At 37.1% G+C, this 25205-nt stretch overlaps 3 protein-coding genes across 4 annotated transcripts; 2 read left to right on the plus strand and 1 right to left on the minus strand.

Annotated features, from left to right (window-relative positions):
* Positions 1–2997: 2997 nt before the first annotated feature.
* Positions 2998–5266, minus strand: LOC113360981 (COX assembly mitochondrial protein 2 homolog). The gene is made up of 4 exons (XM_026604384.1): positions 5127–5266; positions 3834–3905; positions 3482–3586; positions 2998–3391 (listed from the first exon to the last, which is right to left on the minus strand). The coding sequence occupies exons 2-4, from the start codon at positions 3876–3878 to the stop codon at positions 3296–3298; spliced, it is 246 nt and encodes an 81-aa protein (XP_026460169.1). The 5' UTR covers positions 3879–3905; positions 5127–5266; the 3' UTR covers positions 2998–3295.
* A 222-nt stretch (positions 5267–5488) lies between these two features.
* Positions 5489–18410, plus strand: LOC113359088 (putative F-box protein At1g47790). Its single transcript, XM_026602778.1, has 2 exons — positions 5489–6454; positions 18063–18410. Exons 1-2 carry the CDS (start codon positions 5489–5491, stop codon positions 18408–18410), a joined length of 1314 nt encoding a protein of 437 aa, XP_026458563.1.
* A 770-nt stretch (positions 18411–19180) lies between these two features.
* On the plus strand, positions 19181–25170 carry LOC113355430 (UTP--glucose-1-phosphate uridylyltransferase 3, chloroplastic-like). 2 transcript variants are annotated; one of them, XM_026598284.1, is made up of 17 exons: positions 19181–20014; positions 20355–20535; positions 20650–20799; positions 20955–21116; positions 21247–21419; positions 21519–21585; positions 21669–21835; positions 22511–22669; positions 22777–22868; positions 22961–23055; positions 23346–23423; positions 23630–23725; positions 23830–23904; positions 24008–24099; positions 24200–24362; positions 24588–24639; positions 24769–25170. In XM_026598284.1, exons 1-17 carry the CDS (start codon positions 19290–19292, stop codon positions 24879–24881), a joined length of 2640 nt encoding a protein of 879 aa, XP_026454069.1. In that variant the 5' UTR covers positions 19181–19289; the 3' UTR covers positions 24882–25170. The 2 variants fall into 2 exon arrangements, with proteins under 2 accessions (XP_026454069.1, XP_026454068.1); XM_026598283.1 differs by having other exon boundaries at positions 19182–20014; positions 24588–24648.
* Positions 25171–25205: the final 35 nt, after the last annotated feature.

A 25205-nucleotide genomic window follows, 5' to 3' on the forward strand; every position in this document is an offset into this window, starting at 1 on the left:
GGTTTTTGTTTAGTTGAAATTTTAATTAATCGTTTACTTTACTTAATTACTTTGTCGGTCACATGCTATTTGGAATTCACAAAATTGGTTAAAAACACCAAAATCAACAATTCCTGGGTGAAAAAGACATGTAAGATTTGATACTGTTTAAATGGAAAAGAATGTAAAAATAGCCAGGATGTAAACAGTTTCATCCCACCCATTTTGAAATACTTTTTCTTATTTTTAATTTATATCAGGATGCATCCAGTTTCATCCTCGCTCTTTTTTAAGTTTAAGCCAGGATGAATTCAGTTTCATTCTTGCTATTTTTTTGTGTCCATTTCATCCATACTAATTTTTACTCGTCCATTTGAACCATGTTTTAAAAATATCTGGAAAAATGACCCATTTTACGTTTGGAATTTTGTTGGCTCGGCATATCTCAACTGATTCCCATCTAGTTCAGTTGAACCAAATTGAACTCGCGCATATCAGTGCATGCCTATATGTACACATTTTAATCATTTTTGTTTTTATACATTGGGTAAAAATCCGATTCGGTAGAGCAACAAGCAAATAAATGATGTATTGTCCATCATTGTTTTTTTATTTTAGTTTGCTTCATTTATTAGGAAACGAAAAAATCTACCAAAATTTGTAATAAATCGGTTGGATGTTCATTTTTTACAAACGATTTTTTTTGGTCAATCAACAATTTCAGCCTCGTCAGCATCCCTATTTTTAGGAGGAACGCGATTGTGAGGTTTATCTGATGACCTAGGTTTGTCTCTTGAAAACCGTTTACTTCTCTTCAATAGAAGATCCCTAAACTGTCTTGTGATCAAGGAGACATAAATACTTTTACTTTTATCAAGTAATTTAGTGTTCTTCTGTGCTTTAAAGGCAACATCCTTTCCGATTTTGGATGTATGCTCATGATCAAAGATTTTTAGCTTTCCAACCAATGTATTTCTGGAAAGATTATCAAGGTTATTTTCCTCAACAATGGCATGCTTCTTAGACTTGTATCAAGATGACAGTGATATGAGAATTTTCATCACAATATCTTTTTCAGGAATAGTCTTACCCAATGCAAAAGATGCATTAACAATTTCAGACACTCTGTGATTAAACTCATCAAATATATATTCATCTGCCATATGAAGGTTCTCCCAATAAGAATTAAGGTTTTGAAGCCTAGCTTCCTTTTCACTGGAGTTACCTTCAAATACGGTTCTAAGATATCCCAAGCATCTTTAGACCTAGTGCAATTTGACACATGGTGTTGAAGATTTGGAGAAATGGCATGTATGACGGCATTCAAACCGTCGGAATTTTTCTTTGCAGCAAGTATCTCGGAAGGACTGTATTCACCAATATTCTTGGGAACGTTTACATCTCTAACTGCCACAACGGGAGCATCATAGCCATTACAACATATACCTATGATTTAAAATCACGCGCTTGAAGAAAATCTCGCATAGCAATTTTCCACCATAAGTAATTAGAGCCATCGAAGACTGGTGGTACGTTAATAGAGATAGCACATCTGTCCATAGAGTCAGATCGCTACAAACACAGACTTGTAAGGTCTTGAACGTGTTTGCCTGCTCTGATACCAATTGAAAAAGCGGGGGTCTAACGACACCACCAAATATTTCGCTTAGCAATCTGTATGGACAAACTCGAATACACTTTTAAGAGAATCAACAAGACTCAATCAATTAAAAGTATATCAACGAGTTTATATCTTTCTTCTTGATTTGATTTACTCAAGCAAGAACTGCGAATTCTAATCAAATACAAGGAATAACTTGGATGGTACCAAAGACCAATATCCAAGGATCAATCAATATCAATCAACAACAAATGGTCGGATTTCCAATTGATTGATTCAAACGCACAACTTGTATTATTTCAATTATATAAACAAATATAATGCGTAAATAGAAATAACACAAACACCAGAAATTTTGTTATCAAGGAAACCGCAAATGCAGAAAAACCCCGGAACCTAGTCCAGATTGAACACACACTGTATTAAGCCGCTACAGACACTAGCCTATTCCAAGCTAACTTCGGACTGGACTGTAGTTGAACCCCAATTTTAGCCATTTTATATCATAAACATGCGACATTATTTAAGTGGTGGGGAAATTGAGACATACAATGTGCAATATTTGGGGGCAGAGGATGCACCACCGTTGACTAGAGACCTGCGACATGACTACTTATATCTCAGATGAGACTTTTAACCGGTTCAAAATGCATTCAATTTTATTTTGCCGAATTTGGAGTTATTTGTTAATTTGGTATGTCTCAAACCATAAGAAGAAAAACTCATAATAGATTTTAATTATATTCCAGTGTATGTGTATTGTTGAGTTATGAAGAGGCATTTGATAGAAAAGAAGAAAAAAACAACACAACATGGAAACAGATAATCCATTAACAGAAATCGGGCTTCTTCTAATCACAGGTGTGCTTAAAAATCAGTCTAATATTTTCCTCATGGTAATAATCTGGGTTCTCTCTTGAGGATGATAAAACCTTCAAGAATGGGTGAAAGGGGAATGATGTACTTCTCAGTAGCGAGCTGTGCTCTATCACCTGAAGCTAAAGAACAGGCGCTGAGTGTGTCTGGAATCCGGTGATTGTCATGGGCCTACCAGCCTGACCATACTGATAGAGGTTTCTTATACTCATCCACAATCATCAACATTCTCGGCTTCATGGCTATAGCGAGAATTAAAGGACATAATGGTACTTCCCAAGAATCAAAAAAGTTCATGCCAAGACAAGTATGGAGCAATACGATCAATCTAGCCTTGAATAATGCTAATCCACGTATCTAACCACAGATTTCATCGAATCAAAAACAAATATCAAATCACAGAGAATCAGACATTGAATGTATTATTGCATTCCAGAGTTTTACGTATGCACAGCACAACCTCATTTGTTATACAACTTCAGGGATCATGTCATGAACCCAAAACTCAACAAAGCTGACTAAGTGGAGAAACATTTTGTATTTTTCCATTATTGTTTTGCCAAATGATAACATTCTTCTACAACTCTCCTAATATTCTTGTCTGTATAAGAACAATCAAAGAACATCTTGATATTATAAATTCAGTAACAAAACAACTGCAGTCGTATAAAATCAATTCAATTTGAATCTACAATCGCTATCAAGTTGCAGATACAATATCTAGTAATAGACTAGCTCTCTTGTAACAGAGATTTGTGATATTTCTGCAATGCAAATTCAAACAATGTGTATCTCCAGTCTTTCCAACTGTGATTTCAGTCATTGCTCTGCTTCGGCGGTTTCTGTTCTGTAAGCTTGCAATCTCTCCTTCAACTTTTTACTCTCTTCAAAGTTTGCTTTTCGCTTTACAGCTTTCTGTGTAAGAGATGAGAATAAAAATGTGAGCTTCTAAAAATGAACCTGGAAGTGGATAATGGAAAGAAAAACAAATAAATGAAAACTCACTTCTTGACGGAAACAACGATCAAGCTTTATCTTCAAATCTGTACACTCACCGAAGAATTTTGCATAAGGATGCTCTATGTGACATTTTTGGAACTCCTCAATTATCTGCACCAAAACATGCTAATATTTTCATTTTCTCCTCTTAGAAAAGAAACAATGTAACAATTAACTTGGATCTCTAAGACCATAAGGATTAGGAAATGTCTGAAAATGTTAACTTTCTGATAGACAGCGAAAAAGGGTAACATATACTATTGCAGGAAAAGTGAGTCATAGAATTGAAAGTAAGATGTGCAAGTGCTCAGTTAGAAATATTGTTCTCAAACTATAAAAGAAGGATGAAGTTAAATACCTCCGCGCACATTGGGTGCCTATGCAAGGTTAAAGGAGGATGCATACTTTTCCTTGGAAAAAACTTGTCACACTGCAAAACATGCCATAGAGATGGATGAAAGTAAACATTAGTAGTCAAATACCCTTAAAGAATATATAGACGTATGTAAGCATATGCGTCATGATTTGGAAGCAGTTAAAACCTAAAGTAAGAACAATTTTGAGGCACATGAGCCTTAAATGCCTAATAAACTAAAAGCACAGGGCAAAGTTATTAGCTGTATTCAGATCAGATCATACCCAAATAGACAACAGAGAGGTAAATACACTAGAAGCCATATAATAATGCTCTTGAGTATATATACCCTTTACTTCATGAACTCAGAATGTGTATATTGGGTCAATGATGAAACTCTTCTTCTCAGCGTTTGGGATAGTCCTACAACAAATTTTACAGTCATGCACATACATATCCCCTCGGACAGGTGTTTGAATATATTTTCTATGACTTTATCCACATTGTAAGGTAGTGGGCAGGCTTCACAGTACTAAGAATGCCAAGAATAAAATCATGTTTTTTGAAATATCAATTAGGATGATAAGTGGTGGGATGCCTAATAAACGGTTGATTCATTCACGGAATTTTGGACAAGATAATTGTGGACGAAACTGCGTAACTACGGTTTACTCCACTACTTCACTGCCCCACCAGGGCGGGGATCATTCACTAGGCGACTACTTCTTCGAAGTGGGGATTATCTCTCTAAGATAGTATTTCGAATACTTCAAAGAATAAATAATATCAAACATCCATCTAATAACACTTTTAAATCCACTGGAGCGTAAAAAATACTTGGGGAGATGATCCCAACCGTGAAGAAATAGTGAAGTAGCAGCCTAGTGGGATAATCCCGAAGTAGTAAAGCATTGGGATAAACAGTAGTTACGCCGTTTGGTCCACATTTATCCCGTCCAGAATTCCGCGAATGAATCAACACATATCATCTTATTTGATATTTCAAAAATTAAAGACTCATAACATTCGACAAACACCTTGGGGACATGAAAAATCGGTAACATAACAAATTTGTCAATCACTCCTACCTACTATTACTTCATTTCAACCTGAGAGAATGAGCATTTCATCAATCAAAAAATCCTCTCCACACCAAATGGTATATCAGAACACCACTAGATGGTTTCAGATTGCCATAGTTGCAATATGGTTTCACAAAATTTAACCTAACCTGATATAGAATGAACCAATTGTTCACAGTTTAAATGAATAAATTGTGATTTGGAGTTGACTAACCTTAACAGATCAGAGCTTGACCGGAAAAATATGATGCGAAGGTTTCAGAATGTGCCGTCGCCGTGGCCTTCGGTGGAACAAGAGATGATGGCTAGAGGGAACTGTTGGGAATTTCGTGTTCTTTCAAATAGTGGTTGAAGTGGTAATCACGTAAGTAAAAGTCGGTGTGCCTTCATCATCAATATCTAGGTGACCGACTTACATTAGCCCCACTTTGTTGGGCCGTGCCACCATGGTCTTGTCGTCAAAACTCCCACCCAAAAATATATACTAAGGTCTGTTTCTACGAAAGTGTTTTTTTTTTGGAACTAGGGTTTTACAAAAAAAAAAAAAAAAAAAACAGTTTTTGAAATCAAGATTCAATGGAGAATAAGCAGGAGATTCTTACTCGTGTTATTCCTTCCGATATCATAATTTATGACATACTCACAAGACTTCCTGTGGAGAGTTTGGTTCGGTTCAGGTGTGTATGTAAAAACGGATCCAACTTATTCTTCCGTGATCAATTATTCGTTAATTTACATTCTCAAAGGCATAAAAACTCATCTTCTTCGTCGGGTTTAATGGAACTCACTGATGATTGTCTCGTCTTTACTGATCACAATGACAAGAAAAAGAGGGTTATCATGCCAACTATTATTGGATACGACAACACTATTGCTGTTGAAAGTATTCAAGACTCTTTAAATGGCTTATTCATTTTATGGTGTTATAGTCACCAAAATTTTCCTCCGGATTTGTCTAGGAGAAGATATGATTTTAATTACACGTACTATGTTCATAATCCAATCATTAATTATTTAATTATGATCCCCAAACCAACCGAAGATGTTGATAGCTATGACTTCCGTTTGTGCTATGACCCGAAATTAGATAAATATAAAGTGGTGGTTTGTGGAGTCTTTAAGAAGCTATGGGAGATCAAAATCCTCACTCTAGGACATGGATTACGAGAGGAACGCAGTGATGATGATTATACTTGGAAAGATATTGTTGTCCCGGTTATGGAGCGTCTGGTTTTGGATTCTACTGGTAGGTACTTTTGTCTAAATGGTTCATTATACTGGATCATTGAAACTGATTCGGCTAAACCATATATTATTGGTCTCGACATTGTTAGAGAGTTTTTCTTTAAAATTAAGCTCCCTGAGGAGATTTCAGCTTCAACGTTGGAATCTAGTAATCTGAATGAGATGGATGGATTATTATGTTTATCGCATTATTTCATCCACACACGTGAATTAAAGATATGGACTTTGAAGAAAGAAGACCACGAGGATGGAAGTGAATGGTTGGAGTCGTACAAAGTTGATATGAAAAATAGCATGGTGAATATCTCTAACCCCCTTTTTGACCGGATCGTAGCTGTTTTTCCATTAGCAATTTTCACGGCTCCTAAACTGAAGTTTATTATGAGCAGTGAAAACTACAGCCACATCCATTTTCCAAAATCAGTAATTTCTGGGTGAAAAGGACATTTAGATTTTGATACTGTTTAAATGGACAAAAATTTAAAAATAGCTAGCATGTAAACATTTTCATCCTACCCATTTTTAAATATTTTTTTTATTTTTAATTTACATCAGGATGCATCCAGTTTCATCCTTGTTATTTAAAGTTTAAGTGAGGATGAATCCAGTTTCATCCTTGCTATTTTTTTGGTGTCCATTTCACCCATACTAATTTTTACTCATCCATTTGAACCATGTTATAAAAATATTTGGACAAATGACCCATTTTCCGTTAATTATTTGGATTTCGAATGGGCTTAAATATGATAAACATCCAGAATTATCACCCACAACGTCATCACGTGCCAAGTGTATATTGCATTATTAAGAATAAGCGTATGTCTTATGGATCGCATCAATAGCAATACTAGTGTAGCCAAAATTAATATAAGAAAGCTTATTATACTACTACGACTATTAGTTGAGTACAAAGTAAGTGGAAGAAGAATTGCGGCTCTCATTACTTCTTCTGTTTTCAACCATGTATCAGTTACAAAATGATACGATGATTATTTATCCTCGCATTTTTAGGGGCCACCCGAAAAGGATTTAGGGGCCATCAATTTATACCCATCCAAAGACTCTAGTTAAGGGGTACCCTATATGATATTGAAGTTACATAAATGCCCTTCTGATAAAACTGTATAAAAACCAAATCAAAAAAAATTCTACTCATTTCAACTCTTCTTCTTCCAGTTTCATATTATCTTCCGATTGTGGAAGAAAAAAAAACTTTCCCTCGTTCTTGTGTTCAACCGAAACATCGCCGCGAATCGTAAAATCAAAACATCGTCGATTCGTTTATAAAACAATGGATAAGGGAAATGAAACCCACAGACCTAGAACCAAAAACGTTGCTCGGGGTATCGATCCAAAGATTGGGATTTTAGCAAGAAATAAAGAAATTGTTGCTGCAAATGAAGAAGAACGCGAAGAACGCGAAGAAGAAGTACCCGTCGATGTAGTCGGTGGTGGCGATTCTGATAGTCAAACACTTCATCAACTTCAAATGGCCCCAATTAGGTAAGAATCTACCATTTTTGGGGTTTATTTCGCTTTAATTCGACGAATCGAGAAAAAAAATTTCAAGGGTTTTCGGTTATTTATCCAGATTCGGGAAATATTCATGCTTATTTACTTCCGAATGTAGTCGTGTTCTTCATTTCTCACGAACATCGACAGTATTCGGGAGAAATATTTGATGGTTATCGGCCGAATATTGTTGGCCATATCTTCCTGGATACAAACTGGTAATAATCGGTAGTTTAATGAATTTTTTGACTCCCAAATATATTTAGTAGACACACAGTATTCGGAAGTACACTCACTACCGAATATATATATATTGAAAAAATCTCAAAATTTCTGATATAGGAAAAATCCCATTTTGGGGCCAGTATTTATTCGGAAGACAATATAATGTTTTATACCTCCGATTGTGTAGGATAAAATTTTAGAGTTTCTGAACTCCAATTGATGAATATTCGGTTGTAAACATGTTTAAATATATTCCGATTGTTTTTCATTCAGGAAAAATATGTGTCTTCTTACTTCTGAATTTGTTTATTCGGGTTATAGTTGTGTACTTTGTCTTCCGATTGTGTAGGATGAAAAATTTAGAGCTTCTGAACTCCAATTGATGCATATTCGGTTGTAAATATGTTTAGTTAGCTTTCGATTGTTTTGTATTCGGGAACAGTATGTGTCTTCTTACGTCCGAATGTGTACATACGGGTTATATTTCCATACTTTGTCTTCCGATTGTATAGTTTGTAAATATTGTTACTTTCTTTGTTGTTTAGACAAAGTCGAGAAAGGAGGAAGAAAGTGACAGCTAGTGCTAGGAGGGAAAGGAGTGCCAAAGATAATTCAAGTGCTCAACAAAGCTTACAAGAACAAAGCAGTCAACAAGGAGTGCAATCAAGTGCTGAACAAAGTGTAGAACAACAAAGCAGTGAATAAGGGGTGCAACCAAGTGTTGAACAAGCCGCTCAACAAAGTGCAGTTGATCCAGTGCCAAGAGTAGAAGAAGAAGGACAACCAAGTGGTACCCAAAAAGCCAAAAAAAAGGAAAAGATGGTGTAAAGAAGGATATTGCTAAGAAATCATCACATCTTGTCCCTCAGCACTTGAAGAAGAAGGGTATTCCAGCAGGCACAATCCTTGGGCTACCGGCGGATGGAGGAAAATTGCTATTTGGATACAAAGACTCATGGGCCAGAGAAATATACGAAACCGAGGTAATAAAATTACTATATTTTATTAATGTATTATCTATGTGTTATATCGTAATATTTGTATTAAGGATTTTTTTATGTACTTTAATAGGATCATCAAGATGCGGTCCGTCTACTCAAACCTACCGCCGCACCAACAAAAATGCTTGCGTGGCCTTTATCCGGTGAATGTGAAAGGTTCAAGTCAATTGTTTCCAACTCGGGGTTAGCTAATGCCGCTGAGAATTCATTGTTGGAACATGATCGTGTGGACATATCGGCGTTCGTGGAGAGAATGTATCCTGAGACCGATACTTTTCATATGTCGTTTGGGGAGATGACGACTACCCCGGATAAATTACTACCGAATATACATAATCTATTTAATAAAACTTGGTTTCTTATGTATATAGGCATGGATCTATGACCACTTCCCTATCCTGAAGTTGTCCAGAGAGAACCCGGGGTGGTGCAAAGGTACTCCTAGAGGAACAAAGTATATATTTGAAGACAACCGTTCTAGGACAAAAGAGCAGCAGTTGATTTGCATGAGGGAGATTTTGGACCAATTGAAGGCCTCAGACGTATGCTTTGATCCATACAAGGAAGATCGAGCCAGTGGGCATATAAATGTTCGGTCGGACTTGTCCCTTTATTTTGGACCATTGTGGCACCCCACAGGATATGTGATGTATAATCCCTCTAGGGTGATGCGACAACACGGGTATATACAACATAAACCTGTGGAGAAAATGGGGGATTACTACAAATTGGAGTTGGAGTTGTGCTTTTCTAGTGGTGTTTCCAAAATATTAACTGCATACATGAAGAGCGGAGATCCCATGCCAGCTGAGAAGATCAAAGAGGCTAGAGACCTAGTTGATAATATGGATAACGAAGATTATGCTGCCCAGTTTGGGGAGAAAGTCACGAAGAGGCATCCGTCCAAGGTGGCAGTATCAAAGACGGGTAAAAGAACTCGAGCTTCATCAAGCGCTGAAGGTGCTCCAATTGAAGCTGCTCCAACTGAAGATGCTCAAACCCGTGGTCGTGCAGGACTGGGAGGTAGTCACGGTCGTAAAGTAAAGAAGAGCAAATAAATGACAATGATTTGTGTTGTACATTCGGAAGTTTGGGTAACTAAGTTGACTTCCGATTATTGCAAGTTCAAAATTTGAAACGTATCAGTTTTTCCCAAATTATGATTTTTGGGCCACCGTACATTCAGGACTTTACAAAAAAAAATTATCCTCTGAATATTACAAGTTCAAAAAAAACCATGCCATGTCTCTAGGTGGTTCCAAGGGCCAATATAGAAGGTTTGACAACCCATTTTCGGAAGTTTGGGTAACTAAGTTGACTTCCGATTATTGCAAGTTCAAAATTTGAAAAGTATCAGTTTTTCCCAAATTCTGATTTTTGGCCATCGTACATTCGGGACTTTACAAAAAAAAATTATCCTCCAAATATTACAAGTTCAAAACAAACCATGCCATGGCTCTAGGTGGTTTCAAGGGCCAATATAGAATGTTAGACAACCCATATTCGGAAGTTTAGGTAACTGAGTTGACTTCCGATTATTGCAAGTTCAAAATTTGAAAAGTATCAGTTTTTCCCAAATTCTTATTTTTGGGCCATCGTACATTCGGGACTTTACAAAAAAAAATTATCCTCCGAATATTACAAGTTTAAAACAAACCATGTGATGGCTCTAGGTGGTTCCAAGGGCCAATATAGAAGGTTAGACAACCCATATTCGGAAGTTTGGGTAACTGAGTTGACTTCCGATTATTGCAAGTTCAAAATTTGAAAAGTATCAGTTTTTCCCAAATTCTGATTTTTGGGTCATCGTACATTCGGGACTTTACAAAAAAAAAAAAAATCCTCCGAATATTACAAGTTCAAAACAAACCATGCCATGGCTCTAGGTGGTTCCAATGGCTAATATAGAATGTTAGACAACCCATATTCGGAAGTTTGGGTAACTGAGTTGACTTCCGATTATTGCAAGTTCAAAATTTGGAAAGTATTAGTTTTTCCAAAATTCTGATTTTTGGGCCATCGTACATTCGGAACTTTGCAAAAAAAATTATCCTCCGAATGTTACAAGCTCAAAACAAACCATGCCATGGCTCTAGGTGGTTCCAAGGGCCAATATAGAAGGTTAGACAACCCATATTCGGAAGTTTGGGTAACTGAGTTGACTTCCGATTATTGCAAGTTCAAAATTTGAAAAGTATCAGTTTTTCCCAAATTCTGATTTTTGGGCCATCGTACATTCGGGACTTTACAAAAAAATATTATCCTCCGAATATTACAAGTTCAAAACAAACCATGCCATGACTCTAGGTGGTTCCAAGGGCCAATATAGAAGGTTAGACAACCCATATTCAGAAGTTTGGGTAACTGAGTTGACTTCCGATTATTGCAAGTTCAAAATTTGAAAAGTATCAGTTTTTCCCAAATTATGATTTTTGGGCCATCGTACATTCGGGACTTTACAAAAAAAAATTATCCTCCGAATATTACAAGTTTAAAACAAACCATGCCATGGCTCTAGGTGGTTCCAAGGGCCAATATAGAAGGTTATACAACCCATATTCGGAAGTTTGGTTAACTGAGTTGACTTCCGATTATTTCAAGTTCAAAATTTGAAAAGTATCAGTTTTTCCCAAATTCTGATTTTTGGGCCATCGTACATTCAGGACTTTACAAAAAAAAATTATCCTCCGAATAATATAGTCGTGTTTAGAAATACCAACCTAATCGGTAGATAAAAATTTAAGTTCGCTACCGAATGTCCTATTCGGAGGGAATACGTGTATCGTTAGCAACCGATTGTAGTGCATCATTGATACGAAACCTCAACGGACATATTTTCAGAAACCTCAACGGCCATATTTTCAAAAATTAGAGCCCTTTCGAACTCTAATCTATATAAGGAGGGTAACCCCTCTCAGTTATTATTGAGTAAAAAATCAGAATGAAAAACCTTTTCAATGGTAAGTCCATCATCAATCGACAACATACTTCGAAGATGCAAGCGAACAACTACATCAATTGCAGCAATGGAAGAACAAATACAAAAAAGGAACAAACAACCCAAAAAAATTAAACCATCGTTAGTGGGAACGAAGGAGGAGGAAGAGGAAATCAAGGCTAAGAAGTGAGGTCAAGAACAATTCCATCATAGAGAAAGATTAAAACAAGTTGAGAAAGAGATCGAATGGATAACAAATTATTACATTGTGAAAGATCTACCCAAAGAACAGTAGGACGATCGTATATTTTGGATTAACGTTTCATTGGGTCCTTTTGTTGTTAAGTACAAGAAGCCACGCCACAATTATGAACCATCCCATGTTTCTTCAAGGGTGCACCATGTTATAAAATTGTGCATCGAGTACAACCGTATTCTTGCTAGGCACAGAGACGACAGGTTTGCGGCACAAGATGCTTATTCCAAGTGGAGAGGAGAGTCGTTTATACATTTCGAAGCCGCGTTGATTGTTGCATCTCGGACTGGGAAAAAAGAATAACATGTGATGTTTGAGTGCTGTAAATTCAAATTTTTAATATTAATCGGCGGTTTGATGAAATATGGAATTCCCGAATATGATTAATCGGATTGAAGTGTTATAATACTGTTGTTCCGATTATAATATTCGGAATCAAAACGTGTATCAAAGAGCCCAATTCCTACATTCAGGAGACAACATTGTATTTTTGGCGACCGATTAAATCATATATCTTCACAAAAAAGTTTCCAAAAAACTTGTACAAATTACATGTTCGAAAAAAAACGATCAAACATCGTCATCACCCGAGGGGATCAATTCGAGTAACTCAGCGGGAAAGTTGTTGTCCATAACGCGATCCCAATCAACCATGTTGGACTCATATTGTTTCACCCAATCCTTGCAATGGTTCATTGGGAAGTAATCGTGCCACTTACTCAACGGAGGTAACGGACAATCTTTCTTTACTCTTAAACCGATAAAATGCATTTCATTCACAAATGCCATTACGATTCTTCTATCTTTAACTGACTCGTCGCAAGCCGTTCGTGTGGGTGCAAACGTCATGCTAAGTCCATACATAGGAGGAACAAAGAAATGTACCACGCAATTCAAAAAGTCCGCTAGGAGATATCCAAATTTAGGCATTGTCATCCAATACTTGGATCCGATTTTCTTCAATCCCTTTTGGCACTTCACATGTGCAACTAAGTCTTTGAACTCTTGTTCTTTGTCGTATCTATCTTCTCGCCTCATCATCTCCATATAAAAATCCTTGTCCTTCACTAGTTGTACCGCCATCTTATTTCTTAAATATTGGCATTGGGTGACATCTCCGATATCCGCCTCTCTAAAGAAACCCATTTGTTCTGTAGCAACGTGAAACCCACAATTTCCATCCCCATCAACCTCGCCGGTCGACAAAACAAATGGAATGATAAGTGGAGGGAGTTGTTCCAAATACTCTTTGTATATTGTATATGTGGATCGATTTGGTCTTCCATTAAGATCTCTAGGGAAACGAAGAGTACCTTTTTCCTCTTTTATATTAAAAATTTCCATTGGTTGGGTTTGTTGCGAGGCGTTCATTTTCTCAACAACTTCTTCGACAACATTGGGTTGACTTACTTGAGAAGGCTCTGTAGAGATCTTTGGCCTTACTTGTCGGGTGGTTGGTCCACTTTGATCATTTCTTGGACGAACTCTTTTCTTAGGTTCCGTCTCATCTTCAAATTCGGATTCCGAACGCTCGTGCCTAGACAATATTCTTTTATTAGACAAATACTCCTTCAACTCTTTTATTTGGATGGTCCTCGACACTTCGGTGTTCGTCCTACCGGTGTTCTTTTGCTTAATAGGTTCATCAACCTCCCTTAAACAAGGGTGAAGGGATTCCTCCAAATTATGCATCAATATTTGCTTTTTGGTGCCGTTTGATGTAGCGTAACGCTCGGCTATTCGTGCACACAATTCTGACTCCAAGAAAGACGGACCATCAACTACCGTATTCTCGTCATCATAAGTTTTATATAACTTCAATTGTTTCATCATGCGATTTATTTCCCATCTTGAAACTTTATGAACAACTCCCCTTAGAAGCAATTTTTCCTTAATATGTTCCATCGAGAATTGGTGTACACTAAATTGCATACATTTCCTAATCTTTACGAGATCACTTGGTGAATTCATGGATTGCTTCTTGGATCGACACAACTCCATTTTGACTACCAATTAGTATTTTCTTTAGTCGACCATGAGACCCCTCCGCAATGCTTGTCGCCTCGTTCTTGAAGTTACGATATTCATATGTCCATGCAAACACAAACCTCTCCTTAATCGTTAACATTGTTTTTTACAATATTCAACCGGTTTTGGGTAGTCCGTGCCATATTCATCCTCAAATTTCTTCAAGTTACATTCGTAAATTTCCTCGGTCATCGACCAAACGATTTTGTACCATGCTTTCATGAACATTTTCCAAATAATTCCATCCTCCTACCACTTTTCTTCAAATAACCTATCCTCTTCCTTACGTTCTTCCACAGTTAATTTACTAATGCGCTCATCCTCTTCCTTTGACCTCTTGGTACCCTTCCTTGGTCTTTTATCTTGGAAATGATGATGGCAATTGGTTTTGAGATTGCATTGAATGTGCCACGTACATTTCAGGTTTTGGGCTTCCGGAAATACTACCGCTATTGCATGCATTAAGGCTTGATCGTTATCCGTTACAATAACCCTTGGAAAATTATCACCGTTATAAATGGACCTCAACGTCTACAACATCCAAATGAAACTCACATTGTTCTCATGATCCATTAAACCCCATGCAATCGTAAACGTGTTTTTGTCCGAAGTATGGCAAGCAATGTTCAACAACGACATGTTATACTTGTTTGTCTTATAAGTAGCATCTATCAACAAAATTTGATGAAAGCATTGAGCCAATTGGATCATTTCGGGATGTGCCAAGAAAATACGAACCACTATACCATCCTTTTATTCCCTTCTCAAAGTGTAGCCGTGTAACTCCGCTAACCAGTCCGACTGTTGCATGACCGTTCTACCATCCCATTCAGTCCTTTTGATCGTAGTTAGGGACGACTTAATTGTAGACAAAGAAGACAAGTTGTCGGGGTCGTCCGCCTTTATTTTACTTAAGATCGCACTCGTTTTTTGGATCCGCGTAGACCTCACCGTCTGCATTTGATGTGGTTTTAACTTGGCAACCATTACATGTCCAATTAAATCCAACGGATCATCATGGTTGTGACAACAGTTATCAACTTTATACATTTTATACTCTTTACCTTTAATACCATCGGGCTTATAGAAGACAATCTTAAATGGGCATCCTATCTTCTTGGTATTGCTTCGGTATTTCCTATTCGTCTTCCGTACGTACTTACTATTCTTTCCCTCGTGACTCTTTCGCGTCCCACCTCGCTCACAAATCATTTCAAATCGAGTGTCACTAACATGATTATTTTGAACTACCACGCACATGTTATCTTTTGCCTTGTTCATAAGCCATTCCTTTGCCTCCTTCTTACTTCCAAATGTCTAAACGTGCATAAAACAAAACAAATCTAACAAGCATAACCATTTAACATATAAATTCTGGAAAAAAAAGTAGTAATGAGTATACCAAATCGTTTGCATAGTATAGGGAAGTGTGGGGCCTCAAATATAAATCATCAACAAACTCTTCAACGGCCTGCATATGAAAGAAACGAATTATTATACAATAATCGGAGGTTATTAAATAAGTCAAACTGCCGAATATACTATATTCAGAATCCTATCGGTTACACAAAACACCCGATTTATGCAAATGAATGTACACAATTTACTGAGTGCAAAAAATGATATAATCAGAAGTTAAAATATATAGTAAAACAGCCGAATATAAATAACCGGGAGATAACTTTAATTGATAAACATCCGATTTTCAAGTTTTCGGAAATTTTATTTTGAGGCCACCATTATATTCAGCAGTCAAATAATGTTAAACCATTACCGATTGTAAAGGATAAGAATACTGAGTTTTGAAATTTTTAGAGGAATTCGTTTTTGGGGCCATTCGGGGGTAAATAACTCTACATAACTACCGAATGTAGATTTTTTTGGAAAACCAGTTTGGGTTTTTTTTCTCATATTCAGCAGTAAACTACTATCTTTAAACTACCGAATATACATATTTGGTACTTTGTGTGTTATATTCGTAAGTTTATTCGAGAAATTATCTACCGAATCTGGGTAGTTCATGGAATTCAATGCATGCAATAATCGGTTTTTCTTGTTTACAAAAGCACACAAACGCATGCAAATCGAGTATTTGAGTTTCTTAACACAATACCTGTGTTTTACATGCATCGTTAGCTTTAATATCAGGCGATTCTCCATTTTCTTCCATGAAAGGGTCGTCTAGGTTTTCCTCTCCACAAAAGTTTGGATCATTCAACATATACCCCAAATCGTCTTCGCCATGATTCTCACCTTCTTCTTCATATCCATCCATTTTTGTAGTGATAAAATGGGTTTTCCCTTTTTTCCTTCACCTTCTTCTCTATAACTCTGACAACTCAAAAATGAAAAAGAAATGGAAAAAATGAAACATAAATCATTCTACTACTGCACCGACAACAATCGGAAGTCTGGGTATTATTTTGGCTTCCGATTTAAATCGGAGGATAAAAATGTTATCATATCCTCCGAATATGTAAGGGTAATTTTGCCATTACGAATTACGCGAGATAAGGGCTGGCTACATTTTCCCTTTGAGTGACCTTTTTTGTTTTATTGTTGGCCCCTAAATCCTTTTGAGTGGCCCCTAAAAACGCGAGGTTATTTATAGTCATACGTTGAGAACAAAATGATGACACGTAATAGTATTGTGTGTCAATATTACATTTAATGCTTAATGGTCAAGGAATTCCCAGGTAATGTCTATCTCTTTCGTCGAATCTCTTGAATAAGTCGGTGGATCAGCCACCAATAGCATCTTTACACAACACTCCCCTTGGATGATCCACCATCTATAACCTTTCTCTTTGCCAAAACTGTGTCGGGAAAACTATTTAGGAGAAGTTTGATCTTAGAGTAATGTTGTATATTGCCGTGAGATACTTCTTCCGTCAAAATCGCGTTAGGAAAACCACTTGGGACAAAGCCTAGACGCCTGCGCCAGGAAAACCGCTTGGGACAAAATCTGAGCGCCTGAAACAGATAACATGCAGTTATCCGGTAACAACATTTCAAGAAAATCTATGGATACACATCACTTTAGATGATGATCACCGTCCTAAGTTGTTATCCCAATAAAAACCTCGTCAGGAAATTAAATCCAGAGGGACAAAACCTGAACGTAGGAAAACATGAGTTCTCGGAACAATGATAAACCCGCAGATGTTGCCTCGTTAAAACCTTGCCCGGAAAAACCCAAAGAGACAAAAACCAGACGAAGGAAAAAGAGTACAACATTTCGAACTGCGGATGGTAGTGGACTCGCATGCCTCATCAAAACCTTGACAAGGAAAACCCAGTGGGACAAAACCTTGATTAAGGAAAAAGAGTACACGACGTAATGTCCAACATACCCAATATCCATAGTCTTATGTGTCTTTACTCCCCCTGATGAGTAGCCTTCTCAGTTGACCATTGTGCCCGATAATATTTCATAGAGACAACGAACCATCTTTGAGTATCTTCAGCAGCTTCAACTTCCTTTAGTTGAGAAAACTTGGTCTGATCTTCCTCTGTGCAATTTCTTAATGATCTTCTGATTGTACCAACTTTTTATTCTCAACTAGCTTTGTCTGAACAACCATAATTGATCGGAGTATAAACAAATATCCTCTATTACCAGACTTCAGCTAGGAAAATGTTTTAGATGTTTTAACTAACCTGTCAAAGATCGGAACTTAAAAAGACTGATTAGCTTTTCTCTGTGGGAGACATCCAACGATCTTTTATGCAAAATCCATCTTAATGGTACCACGAAGATGAGGGAGACTTTCTTCGGACCAATGTCTCGATATTGGTGCTAGGAAGAGCTAGACTTACATTTGTACTACAAACCCAATATCAGGCATCTATAGCATATTTCAGCTACTGTAACGACCACCTACTCGTTCTTCCAGTACTAATGGCTACATATAGATTTGATGTTACAATTTTCCTATACTGCAGAAAATTGGTCCAGTAACTTACAAGCTGGAGTTACCTTCTCATTCCCTCATACACCCAGTATTCCATGTCTCTCAACTGAAGAAACACATTGGTACTCAACTCATTCCTTCTCGTACTCTGCTAGTGGTGGATCTTCATGGTGATATCATTATGGTTCCTGAAAGAGTGTTGCAGAAGAGGACTGTGCTGATTGGCAGCAAATTGATACGCCAGGTCCTAATCCAGTGGACCAATTCATCACCAGGGAATGCTACTTGGGAGGCCGTCACCAATATCAGAACACGCTATCCAAGATTCATCCTTGAGGACAAGGATGCTGTTCAGGGGGAGGCAATGTTGCATACTTAAGCTGTAACGGCTAGATTTAGGCCGCCTTTATCTATCTGTCGAGTGCCTTAATACAATCAGTCCCGTCCATTTGATTCTCGTCACGTGTCGTCCATCCATTGTGCCTCTCTAAGATTATTGATTGCTTAAATATTGTAAGAGAAACTCTTATCTGTTTATGATGAGAAATAAATGAACTTATTGGCTGCGCTGTTTATAACCGTATTTGGTCCAAATCTTTGATTTGGGAGCTACTAATTTCAATTTATATATCATTTCTGTTGTTAATTTGTTGTAAATATACAATAGAAAATTCACACATAAAAGAGTTAATCAGTTGAGATGTTAACAGTTATACCTCAACTTGTTGTTAAATAATTTGCAGCTTCACAAAAGACATCCAGTTATTACCAATCAGTTCTTGAACACGGTTTGTTCACAGATATATAATTCACAGGTATCTGCTCTTTCGTTAGTTTTTCTGGTTTATTTCCTATCTACTATTACGAAACGTGACAAGTGACAGGGGGAAATGTAAAAGAAAACAAACCTCGAAGTTTTTGTTCGTTCTTCCAGTACTAATGGCTACATATAGATATTAATTATTTCTGGGCCTAAGACGGCCCTGACGTAGAGATGCTAGATTGGAATCAGCAGATAGCTGCCCAGCCAACAAAAATCCAAACAGATGTGACCGACCGACCAGGTAACAAAGTAAAGTAAAGTAAACCGTTAAAAATTTCAACCAAACAAAAACCTGTACTTGTACTTTGGGGGTTCGGTATATCCCAGGAGTATCTCCCTCTTTATCCCTTTGTCCAATTTCTATTTTTCTCTGCTTTAAAAATCTCATGAGTCTCATCTTCTTCACATTCTCTGGATCAAATTTCTTCTTCTTCCATGGCTCACACCACTAACCTTAATCACATTCTCCTCCTTCACCACAACAATCTCTTCTCTTCATATTCATCTCCGACCACTTCTACCTCCTCCTCCTCTGGTAAACCACTTAGTTTCAAACCACCACCACCACCGCCACCGTCATTACATTCTCTTTTCCTTCCTTCTTCTTCTTCTTCTTCTAGAGTGACTAAATGTGGTGTGACGACAGTACCAGTAGCATACTCATCGCCATTACCGGATTCTGATTTTGCTAAAGAAATTTCAAGATTGAAATTACTGATTTCTAAATTATCCAGTACTTCTGAAAACCCTAAATTGAAGCTAGAAATACTGAATAGGGATTATAGAGTCAAAGAATTTTTGAAGAAAAGTCAATTGACTAGGGTTGTGAATCAGTTTGAGGTTCATGAGGTTGTTTTGATTTTGAGTTTAGTTGCTTGTGGTCAACAACATGTTCTTAGTAGTCAGGAGTTTGATTTTGTTGAAGGCAAGAAGACGAGTAAGAAGAGAAGTTCATTGAGAAGTGTGTTGTTTGGGTTGGCTGAAATGGTTGAGAATTGGGATATTCATGGCGGTGCTGGTGGTGGTGCTGGCGGTAGGGAATTGAATGGATGGAAACACGAGGATGTTGCGAAAGTTGAGATTATTGAGCCATTGAAGGAGCTTTTGAGGAGTTTAAAAGAGATTGATCACTTTTATAATTGCATTGGTGGCATTATCGGGTAAGTGTTTGATGATTTGTTAACTCATAATTGGCATTATAGTTTTGTTAATTGCGGAAATGTGAATACTTATAGCTTACATTTGTTTTGTTATGATCAATGTAGCTTTTTTTTTTTAGTTGGATACATTAGGACATGTATAAACTAGTAATGTTAGACTGCGAAGATTAAGCGGGATTGCTGCTAATATATGGAAGTTCTACACTTTTATTGAATGCATACGTACTGAATAGTCAAATTTCTATACTTGCAGCTCTCTATTGCCATGTTCTTTGTGTTTATAATTAGAGAAAAGAGATACATTATATGGATGTGTAATTCCGATATGTTTTTGTTGCAGCTATCAGGTTATGATATTAGAGCTTCTTTCGGCATCTACATGTGAAACCAGAAAACAAAATTGGTCTTCTCATCTTGATGAGTCAAAGAAGCGTCAGATTTTAGAAATTCATGTTCCATCTGGGTTGGATCTTTCTAAAGATACGGAATACGCTTCACAAGCAGCTCTTTGGGGAATTAAGGTTAGTTTAATGAGCATTTTTTCTTAATGTTTAGTAAAAGATGAAATTGCAGGTTGTCCTTTATTAGAATGTCCGATTAATTTGGATGAGTAATCAGGTTTACATCATTTCCAGGGTCTGCCGGAACTAGGTGAAATTTATCCTTTGGGGGGAGCAGGGGACAGGCTTGGATTGGTTGACCCTCATACAGGCGAATGTCTTCCAACAGCGATGCTCCCTTATTGTGGACGGACTTTATTGGAAGGTCTTATAAGAGACCTACAGGTATGTTCCTTTTAACAAAGTTTATAACACCCCTTTTCACTGTTAACTATTTAGATTTGAAAAATATGAGCCTAAGTATGCATTGGATCACAACCTTAGTTTCTGAATGTATGCTCGTTCAGATTGATTATTGAGGACGTCTCTATTCTTACCAGGCTAGGGAATTTCTCTACTACAAGATATATGGCAAGCAATCTATTACCCCTGTAGCAATAATGACAAGTTCCGCAAAGAACAATCATGAGCGCATAACCTCATTATGTGAAAGACTCAGGTGGTTTGGAAGAGGGCAATCAAGTTTTCAACTTTTTGAGCAGGTACGATTTTGAAAGCTGTCAGGTTTCCACCTCTGTCTCTCTTTCTCAGCTACTTTCCCGTTAAATCCATTCTTTTCTAAAATAAAAGTAGCATTTTGCACTCAGTAGCCTAGTTTTGTTTTACTGCCAGCCTCTTGTTCCAGCTGTTAGTGCGGAAGATGGCCAGTGGCTTGTTAGTAAACCTTTTGCACCAGTTTGCAAACCCGGCGGCCATGGAGTGATATGGAAGCTTGCATATGACAAAGGCATATTTAAGTGGTTCTCTGGTCATGGAAGAAAAGGTGCAACTGTACGGCAAGTCAGGTTAGCTTAGTTTATGTGAGTTTGATCTTTAAAATGACTTGACGAGATATATTCATGAATGCCCGTGGGCTAATTTTGTTCTTGGTGCTGATTTTGCAGTAATGTCGTGGCTGGTACAGATTTGACTCTTTTAGCATTGGCAGGAATGGGACTCCGCCATGGAAAGGTACTGTTCACAATATATAAAATTGACAACTAAGCTTACCTCATCCTTAATAGTAATTTTCAAATGCTTTTTCCTGATTTCAGAAACTAGGGTTCGCATCATGTGACCGGAAATCTGGTGCTACAGAAGGCATTAATGTTCTCGTTGAAAAAAAAAATGCTGATGGAAAGTGGGCATATGGTTTATCATGTATCGAGTACACTGAATTCGAAAAGTTTGGAATCACAGATAAAACTACTGCTCCATGCAGGTAGAAATTTATCACTGCAGTAGTATTACACAAGATTTTTAAACCAATCAACATGGTCTGGTGACTTTTGTAGTCATTACTTTCAGCATTTGGCATCATGTTTTATAAGATTTCACGAGAACTTAAATTTTCTCCTTAATCGCTCAGTAGTACTAGGTCATTACAGCAATTATAATACAACTCTGTATATTCATCACACTGTTGAGACCTTTGATTTAAGGAAGGTTACCATCACTGTTGAAAACAAATAAATCAAGTAGTTATTCTACTTAGCATTCAATGTGGTATATTTGTTTTATTTGGAGTCCTTAAAATCATTCTTGTTGAGATGTTGGCATGCATTACAGGTAAATGTTGTTGAGTTTATGAATTTGTATAGATCGGAAGTCTTTTTCAGGAGTTAAAGCATTGCATTTGAGCCATCCTGACTCCTGAACCGAATGATAGCGTGTCACACAAGCGAGTAAAGAAAACTTATCTCACTTATTTCCTGCTCAAACCCTTAACAACTAAACTTATTCTGAAACGATTTGGTGCCCCTTAGATGTTATAATTTGCAGCTGCACTCACTAAATGTATCTGCAATTTTTCACTTTTTCTTTCGTATGCTCCTTGTGGTTCTCATTGGCTAGTAATATGTTGTTCAGTGTGAACCTTTTTTTTTTTGTGGTTAAGCTTGCAGGCAGAGTTTCCAGCAAACACAAACATTTTATATGTTGATTTAGCTTCTGCGGAAAGAGTTGGTTCAAGTAAAAGTTCTGCCTGTTTACCTGGAATGGTATTAAATCTTAAAAAGAATATTGTGTACACAGATCATCTTGGACTTCAACACAGGTAGACCATATTTATTATCATATTTATGCTTTCCAGTTTGCACATTTTTTTAGGAGGACGAGTACAACGTTTTATTTCCATTAACATCTGCTTATTCTATGTTTCAGTGTTCCTGGTGGCAGACTTGAATGCACAATGCAAAACATTGCAGATAATTTTATGAACAGATATTCAGCTAGAAATTATACAGATATAGAAGGTAAGATATCCCTCAGCTCTCATGCATTCTTGTTACCAACTTACCATTTTGGCCTGCATTAATGACACCTATAACAAGCCAATCTGTTACAGACGAGCTGGATACATTTATTGTGTACAACGAAAGAAAAAGGGTTACGTCGTCTGCTAAGAAGAAAAAAAAGCATACAGATAAATCTATGCGTCAGGTACATGTTTCTATCCTTATTGTTTTGTTCGCTTTTTGGTACACGACAATTAATGTTTAAAGTAAACTGTTATAACAGTATGAGGCCTTTAACGTGATAACGGTATAGAACAAAGAAATGAAAACGAAAAAGACCTAAACAACAGCCTTTAGAACTGTAACTAACCGAAAAAATGGCTGTTGTAGACCGTCACTGAGGACGGTAACAGCCAGGTACTGATACGTTATAATGTCTGTTCTTCAAACATTGGATGCTTTTGCTCATTATTAAGAATTTGACTTGGTATGCAGACTCCAGATGGATCGCTGCTGGATGTCATACGCAATGCAGCCGACATTTTGTCTCAATGTGATATAAAAGTTCCCAAGGTAAAAAATCTGTGTTAGACCATGTGTAGTTTATGAAGTGATGAATATCTTTTCCAGTTGACGTGATAAATATCTGTTCCAGTTGGCATGCTATATGTAGTTCAGCAAAAACTTACTTTTTGCTTGGTGTTTGATGTCCAAAATGCTTCTCAGTTCTCACCAATATTTTCTGAGCTTATTTATATCTATGATTCCATGTTTGCCAGATTAAAGAAAATGTAAAATACTTCGATTCTGGACCACCGGTCCTGATTTTCCTACATCCTGCTTTAGGCCCACTTTGGGAGGTCACTAGGCAAAAGGTATGGTTGCAACTCGCGCGGCGCTTTTGGGGTTCATTTATTATGATATTGCAAAGTAACCTGTCATATCTTTATTTTATCTTAACTATATCTCATTGGCTCAGTTCCAAAGAGGTGCCATAGCTGAAGGTTCCGAGTTACAGATTGAGGTTGCAGAGTTTTCATGGCGAAATGTTGAGGTAGTTCTTACCAGATACATGATCTTTTGATTCTGGCACTTCCTTGATTTTGGATGTGATTAAATGTTTGGTTTCTGAAATTGCCTTTTTACTTCCAATGCAGCTCGACGGAAGCTTGACTGTTGCTGCTGAAAATGCTACGGGATCGTCGAGGACAGATGAAACTGATGAGTCCATACTACAATATGGATACAGGTAACTTATCAGTTTCGATATCAAGTCTCAATATATTCTACAAGGAATATCATTCAGAGATGAATGTTGGAAATGAGGCAAACATCTTGTTTGGTGATAGGTGTGGAAAGTGTAAATTAGAGAATGTTAAGGTCATCAATAGAGGGATCAACTGGAATCATCCTGAGAATATTTATTGGAAACATGATGTTCAAAGATTCGAAGCTGTTAAGATCATGCTGCACGGAAATGCTGAATTTGAGGCATTTGATGTAGTCTTAGAGGTTAGTACGAAGTAGGCAGCCGATATTATGGTTTCTGAAGTACAATACCATATTCAAATGAAATATCAAGGATTATAAAAAGGTTGAAGGTGTTTGTCCCAGAAATGGGCGCGTTACCTCAGTTTGTTATTGCTTCTAGCTAACTTTGTGTTGTTGATGGCTGATTTTGTATATTATGGAAGAAAATATTTTGATTTCTCTAACGGTTCTGCATTTTTCATCCAGGGAAATCATGTATTTGAAGTTCCAGATGGCCACAAAATGCTGGTTACAACAGGAAAGACAGGTCCCAGGCCTTGATTAGCTTATTTCCTTGTACCTTAATGCTTCATTTATCCTTAAAATGTGGCCGTCAAATTCTAGAGGATTTACCTTTATTTTGTGTTGTTTTCCTTCTGTGATTCAGGTCTATCTGTTAAGTTGGAACCGATACAGCAGGAAATGATGGATAGTGGAAGCTGGTATTGGAAGTATAAGTTAGATGGCACACATATTCAACTGGAAATGGTGGAGTTGTAGAATATTAATCTAAACCTTCAACATCGACCTTATTCACAAAAAAAAAAACCTTCAACATCGAACTCTGTGAACCATGGTTCACACACTGATTTGAATCTCAGTGTCAAGTTGAAGGCCATTTAATTTTTGTTCGTTGAACAAAAGTTCAACTTCCAATGTATAAAATTGTTGTAATTGTGTAGTATATATGCCTCGAGGATCCTACCATTTACTTAAGGAATCTTCTTGTTAAAATATGTACGAATTTAGTTGATAAGTAATACAAGTATATCTACTTCACTTCCAGAAATCTGCATCTACTAATAAGATTCATGTTCCTCTGTT

The sequence above is a fragment of the Papaver somniferum genome, chromosome 3 (assembly GCF_003573695.1).
Source record: "Papaver somniferum cultivar HN1 chromosome 3, ASM357369v1, whole genome shotgun sequence".
In the NCBI taxonomy this organism is placed as follows: domain Eukaryota; kingdom Viridiplantae; phylum Streptophyta; class Magnoliopsida; order Ranunculales; family Papaveraceae; genus Papaver; species Papaver somniferum.

Excerpts from the sequence above, each read along its gene's own strand:
- LOC113360981 (XM_026604384.1), bottom strand. The coding sequence starts at position 3,878 with ATGCATCCTCCTTTAACCTTGCATAGGCACCCAATGTGCGCGGAG. Across the intron at positions 3,587-3,833 it reads GGCACCCAATGTGCGCGGAG|ATAATTGAGGAGTTCCAAAA; the intron begins GTATTTAACTTC and ends GTTTTGGTGCAG. Across the intron at positions 3,392-3,481 it reads ATCGTTGTTTCCGTCAAGAA|AAAGCTGTAAAGCGAAAAGC; the intron begins GTGAGTTTTCAT and ends TCTCTTACACAG.
- LOC113359088 (XM_026602778.1), top strand. The coding sequence starts at position 5,489 with ATGGAGAATAAGCAGGAGATTCTTACTCGTGTTATTCCTTCCGATATC. Across the intron at positions 6,455-18,062 it reads TTGATATGAAAAATAGCATG|AAAATTGGTCCAGTAACTTA; the intron begins GTGAATATCTCT and ends CCTATACTGCAG.
- LOC113355430 (XM_026598283.1), top strand. The coding sequence starts at position 19,290 with ATGGCTCACACCACTAACCTTAATCACATTCTCCTCCTTCACCACAAC. Across the intron at positions 23,905-24,007 it reads TTTCATGGCGAAATGTTGAG|CTCGACGGAAGCTTGACTGT; the intron begins GTAGTTCTTACC and ends CTTCCAATGCAG. Across the intron at positions 24,100-24,199 it reads ATACTACAATATGGATACAG|GTGTGGAAAGTGTAAATTAG; the intron begins GTAACTTATCAG and ends GTTTGGTGATAG.